Genomic DNA, 15,285 nt, shown 5'->3' with positions numbered 1-15,285 from the left:
CGGGGTCCCCTATTTTCCTCATCCACAGACAACTGCAGGGGGCAATGATCAGAGAGCCCCCGTAAAAGGGCTACCTGAAAACAATTCGGCCATTGAAGACACCATTCCTCTGAAATTAGAAAACGATCTATCCTGCTCATGGAAGTGCCATCCCCTTTGTACCAAGTGAACCATCTACCACATAGCGGCAAATCTATTAACCCATTCTCATCGATAAAAAAAAATTAAAATGTTGGAACTCCTGGACTGAACTGTGACCCTTAACCGACCTTCTTTCCTCCGCATTACGGACAACATTGAAATCCCCACAAACACACACCTTTTCATCCCCTAACAGCTGCAAAAGATCTGACAAATTAGTTTATTATAATTATTCTCTTTTCTGTGAAAAAAATACTAAAAAAACTAATTATTTAGTTATTCTATTTTTTGTGAAAGAATTTTTTTAGAAATACTATAGTGACCTACATTTGTCTCGTGTTTGATTTTTATAATAAATTATAATTAGTATATTAAAACAATGGACTAGTGACAAACAATTGTATCATATATGAACCGTATCTTCCAACCATATTCATAAGTGACACATTTGCAGGAAATAACACTTGAAACAATGAATTATTTGTCATGTGAGCTTAGCTCAATTGGCAGGGTCATTGCATACTATATGCAGGGGTCGGGGTTCGAACCCCAGACACCCCACTTCTTCACATTTAAAATGTGTGAGCTCAAGCCACTAGGCTACTTGACAAAAAAAACAATGAATTAGATGGGTAATTTGTTTCCTAATATTTATAGAATATATGTATAGGAATAGGCTAAGCCGAACTACAAGGGCCTACGCCCTAGTCTAGTACAAGCCAGATCAAGTTGCTTTTTCAATAAATAGAGAAGATTTAAACTCTTTCGGAAGTTTAATTAGTTAAAAAGGCCAAATTACAGGCCATAAAAAAAGTCTTTTAAACCTATAAGGCTGACTTACTTAAGTAAAGGTAAACAATATTATTTCTTACTTCTATCTATTACTATAAAGTGTAGCTCGACCTGGCATATTCAATGCGGATGATAAACTAATGTTTTTTTTTTTTGAGAGAACTTATGTTTTTATTTTGAAAGGATGAGAAACTCTTCTATAGTCTCGGAATATAAAAAGGAACATAAGGTGTCGGTTCAATTTTCAAGGGCAAAAAGCGTAAAAACACTTGACCCTAATTTTTTTATCATAAAATATATTGTTTCTACAGTCTTTTTTACTACGTGCTCACAAAACCCTGATTTCTGTGTGACGCAATCTTCTTCGTGTTCTCAAAACCCTAACTCTCTCTAATGGCTGAAACAACAATTTCACATATGAAAAGGAAGAGAACTTCTTCTGTTAAATCTTCCCAAAAAATGGTTTCTTCCATTGAAAGAAAAAGCAAAACTACTATTGATGCAGCAATATATTTATATTTACCTGATGATTGTTGGGAAACTGTCTTCAGATTCATAATCAACGACGGCGACGAAATCAACAACCGTCGCAACTTGAATTCTCTCTCTGCCGTATCCAAACGATTCCTCTCCATCACCGACGGCCTCCGATTCTTACTTACTCTCCGCCAGAATCAAACACAACCTTTCCTCCATCGCCTCTTCAGAAGGTTCACCAACCTCAACTCCCTCAATCTCTCGCGATACAGTGGTGATGACATGGACGACCTTCTTTGCCAAATCTCTTGTTTCCCATCATTGAAAATCACTTTACTCAATATCTCCTATCAACCCACAGTTCCGAAAAATGGACTGCGAGCTTTCTCTCAGAATAATACAATTTTGACCTCTCTCACTTGTTCCAACATTTATGATATCAATGCCACTCATCTGTTACTTATAGCCGAATGTTTCCCTTTACTCGAAGAACTCGATCTCAGCGAAGTTGGAATGTTCATGGACACTATAGCAGACAAGTCTGATAGCTATGTCCATGGGGTTCAGGCTCTCTCACTCGCACTTTCCAAACTTCGCAAGGTTAATCTTTCTTACTTTCCCATCAACAATCAATCGCTTTTCCACTTGTTCAACAACTGCAAGCTTCTGCAGGAAGTAAATATGTTTGGTTGTTATGCATTAACCGATGCAGGCATTGCTTCTGCTCTCCGTGAGAGACCAACATTGACGTCTTTATTGTTATCAATATCACTTCACGATGAATTCACTGCTTCGCATTTAATTGACTCATTGGTGAGTTTGAAGAGTTTGACTTGTCTTGGTTTGTCTGCTTTGAATATCTCCGATGAGTTGCTCTACACTTTTGCAAGGAAACGTCTTCCTTTGACAAGACTTGACCTTAACATTTGTTTTGGCAATAATTATGGTGGACTCTTTTGTTTGTTATCCAAGTGTCATCAAGGTTTCCAACATTTGGATCTTGAAGATAACAGGTTTCTGAATGATCAACATGTTGTCAAATTGTCTTCTTTTCTTGGTGATTTGGTGTCCGTAAACCTTAGTAATTGTAGCAAGATCACAGAATCAGCTTTGTTTGCACTTGCTAGGAACTGTCCTTTACTTGGTGAGATCAGAATGGAAAACATTGGGGGTAGTGTAGTAAATAATGATTCTTTGGAGTATTTTGGTGTACATCCTCAATTAAAGTCTCTCTATTTGGCTGAAAATTCATGGTTAAGTGATGCAAATATTATAATGTTTGCTTCCATTTTCCCCAATTTAGAGGTGCTTGATTTATATTCTTGTAATCGTATATCTAGAGGGATTTGTCAAGTATTAAGAAGATGTTGCAAGATTAGGCATTTGTACTTAGCCTATTGTGAAAAAGTGAAGCTACTTGGAATGAACTTTGTAGTTCCCATGCTGGAGGTGTTGGACTTGTCAGATACGAAGGTTGATGATGAAACATTGTATGTCATCTCAAAGAATTGTTGTGGGCTTTTGCAATTATCACTTGAAAATTGCAATGATGTCACAAACAAGGGAGTGACACATGTGGTTGAAAACTGCACACAGCTGAGAGAGATTAATTTGGGGGATTTTCCTTTAAGTGACAAAAATAGGGACCTCATCTCGCGTCGTGGATGCCTTCTTTGCTAGTATTCCTTAATTACTATGCTGAAGTTTGAACACAGTGAGTTGTTTTTGTTTTCAGACAAATGAATTTCCTTCGTTGAAAACTTTCAAAGTATAATTCACAATTATGTTAGTTAGAAAAGTAGTTTCATTATGTCAATTATGGGACATCTTATTTTCATCTGTATCAAATTTTAAAACAAATTCTAAATTGATTTTGATCTGTTTTTAGCAGATTGTTTCTGGTGTTTGCGAGTTTTGATATCTGCCTTCGTTTTGGAAGGGATGTTTTTGGGTGCTTCGGTGATCACTCTGCAGTGCAGCTGGAGGAAGTTTTCTGGTTCTGATTGGCCTTTTTCTTGTGCAGCAGTTATTCTTATTGCTTTTGGGTTGGACTGTTTGCTACTGTTATGTTTTGGTATCGGGACTGTCTTTTTCTTGTGCCGCAGAGTATATGTGTTTCTTTTATTTGTATGTGGCTACTTCTGTAGTATTACGTTTCCACGTTGCTCCTGCTGTGCTACTTTACTGGTTTTTTCAATCCCTTGCAATTTAAGAAATATCAATCAAATTTTGGTTTTTTTAATATATGATTTTTTGCTATTTTTTTAACATTCGTATGTATAACTACACAATTGCTCAAATGTCAGGCCTAGTGCTTCCAACCACATAATTTAACTTTGAAATTAACTTTGACATTAGTTATACGGCTCATGCTATGATGTATAGCTAGTCGATTGCAGGCTCAGTGTTATGTTTTTGGGTTGCTACTGTGACAGATGGTTCATTAACTAATCTGAACCAAACGGAATTGGTTCAATTTATAAACTATCAATCAAAGTTCAGTTTTTTTGGTATTTTTTTAACAATCCTATGCATAACTAGTTATTTGCTTCCAACCACCTAACTTAACTTTGACATTAGTTATATGGCTCTCGCTATGAAACTTAACTTAACTTTAACAATCCTATACATATACATAGCAACAACTGTGTTTTAGATTACCTACACTTGAACATTAGAATTCCTTGGCATTAAGTTTGCATCCGAAATATGTAAGAAAGAGAAGAACAAAAAAAAAGGAGAAAATGGATATATTAAGAGGGTTCTTTCTTCTAGGATTAAAATAGAATTTCTTCGCATTAATTTTCGGGCTTCATAAACCCAACAAAAGAAGTGTTCTAGTAGTCACTATTTAAGTTATGGGGTGTTTGGCCTGTTTGCTTAAATATTTGTATATGCTCATTTTCTAACGTACTTTTCTAATGCATATAAGCTAGGTTGTTTGAAAACCATAATCTGAATCTCAAAAGAAACTCCATAGTAAGCAATGGAAACAAATAGATATAGACACATTGTACTTTCTCAAGCTCCAAAATTGCTTTAGGAAATATTATCTTCTCATAAATTCGTTTTTCATCGACATATTCAGTCTTGCTATAGTGCTTTTGCATAGCGGAATTCAAACAAATTACAATTGAGCCGCAATACATTATTTAGTTGAAAATATTGTATAACAAGTTATATAGTGGAGTTATATCACTATTAATTGTTAGGTGGAATTTGAACTAACCGCTATTTTGCGCGATCCGCAATTGCCGACAATGATTCAGTCTAACTAGAAAGTTTGAGGTAGAAACCAAATACTAAATGAAGTATTGTAAATTGTAAATTTTGAAATGTACACATTATTACTATTATTTTTCTAAAACTAAATCCAACAATGTAAGAAACATTCGTTCAAAAAACAAAAAAGAGACCAAACAGAATCCATTTACCAAAATTAACAATGAAAACAATTGAACATCTTATTACATTGAGTAATTAACAGGAAGGGCACATAAACAAACAGGGATTATAAACAACAAAAATAATCATGGTGTCTAATGTTCGCCACTAAGAGATCAAAACATGGAAATAATTGTTATTTAAGTAACAAAATAAAATCTAAAAATAACATAACAGACCATAATGGAGCTGCTTGATTTCCCCAATTTGGAGCTGCTTGATTTTAGTTGGTGCAGAAATTGGACATCTGAAGGTCTTTGTCACATTTTAAGGAGATGTTATAAGATTACACATTTGTACTTAACCGGATGCCCACTTGTGGACCTATTTAAAATGAACTTTGTAGTTCCCAAGCTAGAGGTGTTGAGCTTGTCATATACAGAAGTTTATGATGATGATGATGATGAAACACTCTATGCAATCTCAAAGAGTTGTCCTGGGCTTTTGAACTATCACTGATAGAGTGTTACTGGGTCACAGTGAAAGGAGTGAAAGATGTTGTAGAAAACTGCAAACAACTGAGACAGATTGTATCGGGAAGTTCTTCTATAAGTGATGAAATTAGGGAACTCGCCATGAATGCCTACTTTTCTAATGTTCTGAAATTGATATGAACACTGTAAGTTCTCCTTGTTTTAATATTTTCTTGTCTAAGAAATAATTTTTTTTTAAAATTGTCAACTTACAAAGGCTCATTTACTAACCAGTCTGTTGTTTTGTTTATATTAAGAACTCATAACCGAAGTATCTTGTTTTGTCTATATTCAGTTCAAATAAATTTGGAACGCGATTACTTGGAAGAGGATTAAGTTGGTTGTTGTCATCAATAGTGCTCTGCTTAGAGTTTCATCTAGTGCACCGGTTCTGATTGAGTATTAGTGTTATTTTATGCTTGTTTGCATCTTGGTCTATGCAAGTGTTGAATTGATGCTTCATTGATTTATATCACTATGCAGTTTACATTGTGTGTGAACAATGATGTTGATGCATATTTTTGCCAGCTAGAACTAAACAAACAGCTAGAACTAGAAGATTTCAAAGCTCGATCAAGCACCTAAAAAATTTATTTATTTTGTTCACTTTCTCATTCATTGTTTTGTAATAATTGTTGGAGCAAAAAGTCTGACTTATTGGATTAAAGTGAAGTTTTCCAATTGATCTGGAGAATAAATGTTATTATTTATTCTGATGATTGGGGTTACCTATGCTTTATTTGCTAACGAATTTGATGAAATGTATCGACCTTAGATTAGATCCAAGTTAAAATAGATTCTATCTTACGACAGCTTCTCCATGAGAGAATTATTTGTTTCTTTTACTTTAAAATACGCATTTTGAAGTTTTTAAGTTTATAGGAGTTCATCACATTAATTGGCTCGACCATTAGACATGACCGAAAGTAAGATTAGCAAGTAATATAGACAGTCCATATATTGTTAGAAGTAAAAGGCAAAGTACTTCTATTTCTTAGTAAAAGGCACCAACTCTCTCCCAAGAGCCCCTCAACCTTTACTATCTAATTGCCATAAAAGACCCTCAACTTTTAGTATCTAAATACCCTAAAAGTCTTGGTCTATATGGCAAGATAGAATGTGCGCTAGAGGAGGATGAATAGCGTTTTACAAAATTTATCGAGTTTTAGCGAAAGCGTGTTTAAAAACAAAGTGACTTATTGGATTTGTGCTCTAAACGATAACTATGACAATGATTTAAGACAATGTAAATCACAATAAAGATTTTAAGTTCATTTTAAGTAATAAACATTTTTCCACTTCTGGTCCTCCATTTTAACTAACCAAGTTCGACCCTCTTCTTAAAGATGACTTTCATATTATTTCCCTAAAATTATTATAAGAGTTATTCTGATTTGAATCTAAAATATCCAATTATTTCTCATTATGTTACTTGATCATTCCTCGTGAAAGATATTCAATTGTTTTTTTCATTCTCTCTTGAGGAAAAACGTCCGACTTAACTATGCTAAATTGTTGTTTAACTACATTTGTCTTTGTAAACTCATTGCCCATTATTTATTTGTACGCGGAATTTACATGTCTGTCAGTTTTTCTTATTATACTTAATTCTCTCTCTCTCTCTCTCTCTCTCTCTCTCTCTCTCTCTCTCTCTCTCTCTCTCTCTCTCTATATATATATATATATATATATATATATATATATATAGGGCCATCCTTATGAAACTGGAGGCTCGGCTCTCATAGTAAAAATAGGCCCCAAATAAAAAAACGCACAATTTTATTAAAAGATTAATCTTCTATTTAAATTGAAAATAACACTTGTATAATGATTATTACCCACCAAAATCAAAATTAGCAATTATTTTTAACAAAAGACGTGTTTTTTAACTTAGAAATTGAAACATGAAACATGTTTATTTTTCTTTTTTGAGTGGGGGTGGGGATATTGAGCAATAATTTTTTTTCTTGAGGCCCATCACTTTAGGAGGCCCAGCTCGGTTGAGCTCTTTCCACCCCAAAGAACGGCCCTATATATTATTCCTTTTGGTTAAAAAGTATATAATATAAATGACAAATAATTATGTTAAGTAAGAGCAAAATAAATTTCTTTTATAGTGTAAATTTTTTACTTTATATATGAAATTCTGGCACGCAGTAAAGAGATGTCGACCACGATGTCAACACACCAGGAATGTGGAATGTAATGTCAAGACATCTTGTCAGCACAATTAACAAATTTAAAGGAAATTTCAGAAAGTAAATGGCACCGCAAGGGTTTGAGTCTTCCTTTATATAGCCATGGTTTTGAATGGGCTTTTCTTCACATGGGCTAAATAATTCCAGCTGACAATAATTATATTTTCAGCTACAATCTTCTAGAAGCAAAATATATTTTTCATAAATATATTTGCATCAAATATTCCTTCCATAAATATATTTTCATCACATTATAAGAAAATATACTTGTTGTCCATTAATATATTTTCAGCAACAATCTCGTTGAACCACAAAAATATAATTGAAACAAATCTTTTATATTTTCTGTAGCAATCTTCTCAAAATATATTTTTACCAAATCTATTTTGGAAATACAATTCAAATATATGGCAACATACGTTTCTTCAAGCACAATCTTCATGAATCATATCTTTAAACAAATCTTCAGTAATCTCACGAATAAAACAAATCTTCCAAGAATGCAAAACAGGGAACGCTATGATGTCATACCAACATGTCAGGACATCTGGTTCAACATCTTGTTTTAACAAAATGTGGCCAACAAAAACTACAAATCTAACAATCTCCCCCTTTGAATTTTTTTGGCTAAAACAACCTTTGCATAACACATCTTGAATAAACCAATAAACTTACACAGATAAATAAGAACATAAGAAAACTCATCTTGAAAGAAAGTACTACCTCCGTCCCTAATTATAAGACCCTTTTGAAAAGAAAAAAAAAATTGTCCCTTTTTATAATACCCCTTTGTTATTTCCAACTGCATTAATTATATCTTTACATACATGCCCCTATTGATTATACATCTTTTTCTTCAATCAACATGAAAATAACATGTTTGAAAATTGTAAAAACAATAGTGATTACAAACAATTTTAATACAATTATCCACTATCTTAATTCCCGTGATTTTGGCAAAAGGGTCTGATATATAGGGACGGAGGTAGTAACAAAAGAAAACTTCATCATTACTTCAAAAGAACATCTTCAAAAATAACGCACAATAAAAATGGAGCATTTCCAGGAACATCAGATGCATGCGCAGCAGAAAAGATAAACCCATCCTCACAGAGATGAAACATCAGGAGAAATAAACTCCACAAGTAGAGAGAAATAAACTATCACATAATAGACGTTAATTTAAAACACACAAGTCTACTCCCCCTTTTTAGCCGTAACTTTGACAAAACATTTTTCATGCATACATCAGGATCATAAAACCAAAATAACAGTAGTAGCAATATATAGTTAGGGGTACTAGGTTATTACAAACCATAAGCCCATAAGTGCACAAATATCCATAGAACATATGCAGAGCAAAGATAAGTGGAACGCACCCAGAAATCTGCTACACATTTCAACATCACACCATAGACGAAAAGAATACACACGAGCTTTCATCGACAATACTGTAACATCTCGGAACAAAAACAAACCATAACCATGCTCCAGCAATATAACATGAAGGTCATAAGTAATAAGACATAACCTATGCATCTCCAGCACAACAAACATCATAGTAATTACTCATAACACAAACATCTCCCCCTTGTTTGCACAATATGACAAGGGCATAGGAAATCATTGTTCTTGGAAACAAGAAATACAAACCTTTAAAACAATATTTGGAACATGTGGTTCGACACACAACCTATAGTCAAAAGTCAAAGACACACCCTTTTGCTCTGGACTTCATGTGGCCTCACAATCTCAGGGTGTTGTTTCAGAATACTGTCAGTGATTACACCAAGGAAAGTTATTTAAAGCTTCACAACATAAGTTCCAGTTTGCTTCAATATTTGAATAAAAACACACTCATCAAAATCCAGCTTCTCATAACACTTACCAACACCACTAACTATCCACATACTTTCACTTCAGTACTCTTGCTTCACACTTTAGAGTGAAAGGACACGATAAATCCTCAGTAAACTCAAAATGAAAATCACAGTATCCCCTGCCAAGTGATACCAATTTCCATTTACTTGTTGTTTTCCATAATTGGCCTAACTTAGCAACCAGATCACACGCCATATAAGGTTAGTCACCCTTAGATAATGTCAGTCGTCCCCGAAGAGCATTCTGACATATGAATAATTGTAATTTAAGTAACTTAATCGAAACCAAAAAAAACTTATGAATCAAATTGTATAATACTTCGAACATATGAGATCAAAATGAAAAGAAAAACTAAGAGGAACAAAATAAAATCCAAAAATAACATAACATAACAAACCATAATTTTAATTTTTTAAATTTTAATTAAATTATTTTAAGTCTTCGTGAGCTGGCCAACGCATTGAATTTTTTTTTTTTGGTGGTGGCCGGGCTTTGAACCCCGGACCTTGCATATTTTATCCATTGTCCATACCAACTGAGCTATGCTCACGAGGACCAACGGATTGAAATTTGTAAGGTGGGGTCCGAACTCCGAAACACACTACTTGTTAAATAGGTCAATTTTTAGCCACTATAGTAGTTGTTTAGATCGGGTTGGACAAGTCTTCTACTCTCAGGAAATTGAGTCAACCAACAAAGCCCATTGACTAATATCCATATATATTACTATTTAATTTTATATAAAAAAAAAAGAAGCAAATTACCCTTCGTTCTGTTCTCATTCGAAACCCTAAAACACACAAAACCAGTGCAGCATGATTTCTCATAGCTTCTATTTCCTTTCCCAACGTTGTCGGCGGCGCTCAAACCATTCCCTGCCAATGAAAAGGAAAAGAAAATCTTTAACATCATTGAAACTCTTCCGAAATCCACTGAAAAGGAGAAAGATCAGAACTTCTTTCAAATCTTCACAACAGTTGGTTCAACAAGAAACATGTTTATATTTACCTGATGATTGTTGGGAAATTGTCTTCAGATTCCTCATCATCAAAGGTTACAGTCCGTACTATTTAAATTCTATATCCCTCGTCTCCAAACAGTTCCACTCCGTTACCAACCGTCTCCGATTCTCACTTAGGATCTTGGATGAAACACTCCCTTTCATTGGTCGCCTCTTGGAAAGGTTCACACACCTCAACTCCCTCAGTATCACGCACTCCAACTGTGACCTCAACAAGCTTCTCTGCGAAATCTCTCGTTTCCCATTAAATATCACATCGCTCAATATCTCCAATAATCCAACCTTTCCTTCTAATGGGTTGCGAGCTTTCTCCAAAAAGATTACTACTTTGACCTCTCTCTATGCTTCCAACATTTATGATCTGAATGATCATCATGTGGCCCAGTTGTCTTTGTTTTTTGCTGATTTGGTGTCTATACACCTTTATAAATGTTCCAACCTCACAGAATTATCCTTGTTTTCACTCGTTAGAAATTGTCCTTCACTTAGTGAGATCAAAATGGAACACACAAATATTGGGGAAGAGAGTACAGATGATAATGATTCTATGATGGATATTGGTGTATACCCTCAATTAAAGTCTCTCTATTTGGGTGACAATTTATGGTTACGTGTCGAAAAAATCATAAAGATTGCTTCTTCTTTCCCAAATTTGCAGCTTCTTGATTTGAATCATTGTGATGGGATAACTGAAGGTATTTGGCAAGTTTTAAGGATATGTTGTAAGCTTAGGCGTTTTAACTTAGACGGATGTTCAAATGTGAACATATTTGAAATGAACTTTGTAGTTCCCAAGCTGGAGGTGTTGGACTTGTCAAATACAGAAGTTAATGATGAAACACTCAATGCAATCTCAAAGAGTTGTTCTGGGCTTTTGGAACTATCCTTGGAATATTGTTATCATATCACAGAGAAAGGTGTGAAAGATCTGGTAGAAAACTGCAAACAACTGAGAGAGATTCATTTGGGAGATGTTCATATAAGTTATAAAACTAGGAAATTCGCCCCTCGCCATGGATGCATTTGTTACTATCATTTATAGGTTGTTACTGGTTCTCAGAGAAAGATGTGAAAGATGTCGTAGAAAACTGCAAACAACTGAGAGATTGAATTCGCAGATTTTGATGTAAATGATAAAAAAAGGGCTTTGAAATTGCTATGAACACTGTATGTTGTCCTTGTTTAATATTTACTTCTCTAAGAAATTATTTTTTAAGAAATTCAAATAAATGTTAACTTACATGATTCTGCAGCTGCACTGCCTTAACTTTTAATTTTTGCAATATAGATTTTGAAATGCTCTTTAGCTGTAACTGTAGAGGGCTGATTTTTGAGGATGTTATGCTTAGAGTTTTATTGATTTGAATTAGATTTGACCACACACCTACTATTTATTTTCCAATTTTAGGATTCGGAACTGTCCAATCTAAACTATTAATTTGCATCATATATCTATTGGATTGTGATGATAGTAAAAAAAAAAAAATTGCTTGGCAAATGTGATAGATAGTAAGAAGCAATTGGGTGTGTGAGGCAAATTTCATCCATTAAATTGTAATGTTTTGGTTGGTGTCATAATAGTATTTGAGTCAGTATTTGGTGATTAATGGTACTTGGAAGGGTAATAACTAATATGTTTTAGTGGAGCAGTTTCATATTATAATGTTTGTGTGTTTTGTGAAGGAGTGGATACTAATAATACACATATTAATATTGATCTGATAAAATCAGTTCACTTGTTCAACATTTTTATATCATTTTTTTTGGGTTGCCATGTTATGGTTCTAAGAGCATGATCAATTTAACTTGGAGATCCTAATATCTTAATAAAATTTGCTTTCTGGAATCTAGGTGGGTTTGTGTTGTGTCCTTCTAACAGCACATTTTATTTAGGTATATATGATCATAAGATCAAAATTCATTATGTTTCCATCATCGATGTTCTGATATCTAGCCGTTAGATGTTTATTTTTGCAGTTTTGATTGTTAAAGGGGTGACAGCTTCACAGACAATTGAGTGGCATCTGAAAAAAGGGAAATTATCATTGTTGATTCTTTTTGTGTATGCTACAGGTTACTGGAGATCGAGGGAAGATGGTTGCTTTAAAAAGAAATTTAAGCAAGTTAGGAATTAAAAATATAGCTAGAACAGAAGATTTCAAGACTTAATTGAGTACCCAAGAAACTTCTTTATTTTGTTCACTTTCTCGTTTATTATTTTGTAATAAAGTTTGGAGCATATATTCCGTCTTATTGGATTATTGTAATGTTTTCCAACTAATTTTGTTGAGTGGAATTTTTTTTTTTTTTAACCTGAATGTTATTGTTTATTCTGATTGCTGGTGTTACCTTGGCATTATTTCCATAATGAATTTCATTGTTTGTTAATACCAAAATGCAAACAAAAAAAGTAGAATGTTTCTAGAAAAGTGTCAACATAGTTGGTTGAATGGGGAAATCATAACTTGTTTCAGCCAACAATTCCAAACTAAGTAGAAAAGGAAAACAGTTTAGCTAAAGAAAATGAAGTCTGCATTAGTTAATTTCCAGCATCTGTATAAACAGTTTATGCTCGTAGTTTTACTAACCACCTTTACTTGACTGTGAATAGTGAGAAAGGAATTCAGGAGCAAAATAGGAAAATCAATAATCCTAGAACTGGTTTTTGTTCCTAAACATATTGTTGAAAAGTTACATGTTATGAACTATAAACACTTGGATGTAGCTTAAGTTATTCCTCACATAATTATATCATATCCTAGACAGTATCAGAGGAATCAATTAGGTATTGAATAGAGAAATTGCATTAAAGGTTGAAGAACAAATATTGTTAGCAGTAAAATGAAAAGTACTTCTATTATTCAGTAACTTGTTCATCAAAATTTTCTTGGATTTTGACTTCCTTTTACATCTCCATATGATCTTCTGCTAAGTAGATGTGATTGGTTCATACCCTTAAAATTTGCTGATGGCATGAAAGCTTTATCTAAAACTCTTTCTTCAAGACAGACCCTTATGATAGAATTAGTGATTAAGAACCTCATGTTCTGCAAGCACATGTTACATGATATTATATAATATTTGCCATGTGTATTTTATATATCAGCGACAAATATTTTCTTGTTTTCTTATATAGCCTGACAATTATAGCAAAAAAAAAAAACACTATTTGCTTTTGTTGTGTTAATTTCAACGAAAGAATATGGTAGCCATGCCCATTTATAAAAATAGGAATTAGATAAAAATGATTCAGTGAGTGGTAGGAAAATTTGTGTTGACGGTGCAAATTGTAATATGATTTTATTTTATTGTAGTCAACACTATTTCAACGACTTACTGTACGGAAAATTCCATTTGAACGGTTTCATATATCAAAAAAATTTGATTCTATTTCAATTTGAATTTATTTGGTATATTTTCTTTTGGTAGTGAATTTATTTGGTACTATGTCAATGCATTGAATGGCTTACTTTTCTTTTGGTAATGAATTTATTTGGTACTATTTCAATGCATTGAATGGCTTACTATATTGAAATAAATAATTACAATAAAAATTCCATTTACACGGTTACATCTATAAAAAAAAATGTTTGATTCTACTTCAATGTGAATTTATTCGGTATCTCAATGCATTGAATGGCTTGCTATATTAAAATAAAGTGGTAGAGTATGAAAACTATTTATAGGATGACTGGTAGGAAAATTTGCGTTGACGCTGCAAATTGTAATCTGATTTTATTTTATTGTAGTCAACACTATTTCATGACTTACTATTAGGGCTGGCAATGAACCGAACCAACTCGAGTATAGTTCGAAATTCGACTCGGCAATTAATCCATTGAACTTGGTTCATGAACCTAATGAGCTGAACTTGAGTTGAAAAATAAGTTCGTTAAATAAATGAGCTGAACTTGAGTTATAGATGGCTCGACTCGTTTGGTTCATGAGTTAGCTCGATTATATATATAATTAATTTCATATATTTAAATAATTTTATAGTTAGTTTTTGATACTTTTTATATTGATGAAATTAATTAAATATTTTTAAAAAAGGCCTTAAGTCTTAAACCTTTCGGTTCCTTTTCTTAAAAAGCATAGGAAGTAGGAACATTAACTTTATTATATGTCTTTATTACTTTTGCAATTTCCGATTTCATTTCCAATTTACATTATGATTACTTTTGGTTGCTTTTCATTTTCAATTGTCCACGCAAAAAACTTCTGCTCTCCTTTGTTGTACAATGGTAACCTACAAGAATTTAGCACAGTAGCAAAATAAGCAAATCTCTATCAAAAAGGAAAAACATATTGCTCTATTTGTTTCTAGTCCAATTTTTTATGTATGTTTACTTGAGTTTTCTTGGTTTATCTCTCATCTTGTGGTGTTCCTATGTTAACCGTTGAGTGATTTGTAGTAGAGCATAGATGAGTTTGTTTTGAGATTCTTGTATTCCAATGGTAGTGGAGCATCAAAATAAAGGGTAGTTTTTTTCTCTCTTTTGTATAGATGTCCATGATTTCTCCTATTGGATTCTGATGTTATTGTTTAACACAGTAAAAATGATACTTTTCCCTATTTTTGTTTAGCTTATTTTGTTTATAAGCCAAAATAATGATATTGGGATGAATTCTTATCGGCACTTTGTTGTGTCTTATCCTACCGAGTTGTTTCATTGTTTATTCCCTTACTCCCAAGTGATATTTTTGCAGGTTGTTTACGATGCAAAGCAATTATCTAGTCTAGTTACTAAGAAGAAGAAAAAAACATAATTGGTTTGACTACTATGAACTTAGATGTTAATGTTATGCTTCGTTTTTACAAGGTTTCTTTCCTGGGATTAATTTGATGATATTCCTC

At 33.2% G+C, this 15,285-nt stretch overlaps 2 protein-coding genes across 2 annotated transcripts; both read left to right on the top strand.

Annotated features, from left to right (window-relative positions):
• The first annotated feature begins 1,350 nt into the window (after positions 1–1,350).
• On the top strand, positions 1,351–5,468 carry LOC146913008 (uncharacterized). Its single transcript, XM_085720845.1, has 2 exons — positions 1,351–3,040; positions 5,335–5,468. The coding sequence occupies exons 1-2, from the start codon at positions 1,351–1,353 to the stop codon at positions 5,466–5,468; spliced, it is 1,824 nt and encodes a 607-aa protein (XP_085576971.1).
• Positions 5,469–10,926: 5,458 nt separating this feature from the next.
• Positions 10,927–12,596, top strand: LOC146913007 (F-box/LRR-repeat protein 4-like). Its single transcript, XM_085720844.1, has 3 exons — positions 10,927–11,122; positions 11,216–11,358; positions 12,501–12,596. The coding sequence occupies exons 1-3, from the start codon at positions 10,927–10,929 to the stop codon at positions 12,594–12,596; spliced, it is 435 nt and encodes a 144-aa protein (XP_085576970.1).
• Positions 12,597–15,285: the final 2,689 nt, after the last annotated feature.

This window comes from Medicago sativa, chromosome 6 (genome assembly GCF_051527215.1).
Source record: "Medicago sativa cultivar Bolivia chromosome 6, Bolivia_mono, whole genome shotgun sequence".
Lineage (NCBI taxonomy): Eukaryota > Viridiplantae > Streptophyta > Magnoliopsida > Fabales > Fabaceae > Medicago > Medicago sativa.
This window is presented reverse-complemented; position numbering and strand designations above follow the sequence as displayed.

Coding starts and splice junctions, on each gene's coding strand:
- LOC146913008 (XM_085720845.1), top strand. CDS start 1,351: ATGAAAAGGAAGAGAACTTCTTCTGTTAAATCTTCCCAAAAAATGGTT. Junction 3,041..5,334: donor TTTGGGGGATTTTCCTTTAA/GTGACAAAAATA, acceptor ACTGGGTCACAG/TGAAAGGAGTGAAAGATGTT.
- LOC146913007 (XM_085720844.1), top strand. CDS start 10,927: ATGGAACACACAAATATTGGGGAAGAGAGTACAGATGATAATGATTCT. Junction 11,123..11,215: donor TTGTGATGGGATAACTGAAG/GTATTTGGCAAG, acceptor TGAACTTTGTAG/TTCCCAAGCTGGAGGTGTTG. Junction 11,359..12,500: donor AGAAAGGTGTGAAAGATCTG/GTAGAAAACTGC, acceptor TGTATGCTACAG/GTTACTGGAGATCGAGGGAA.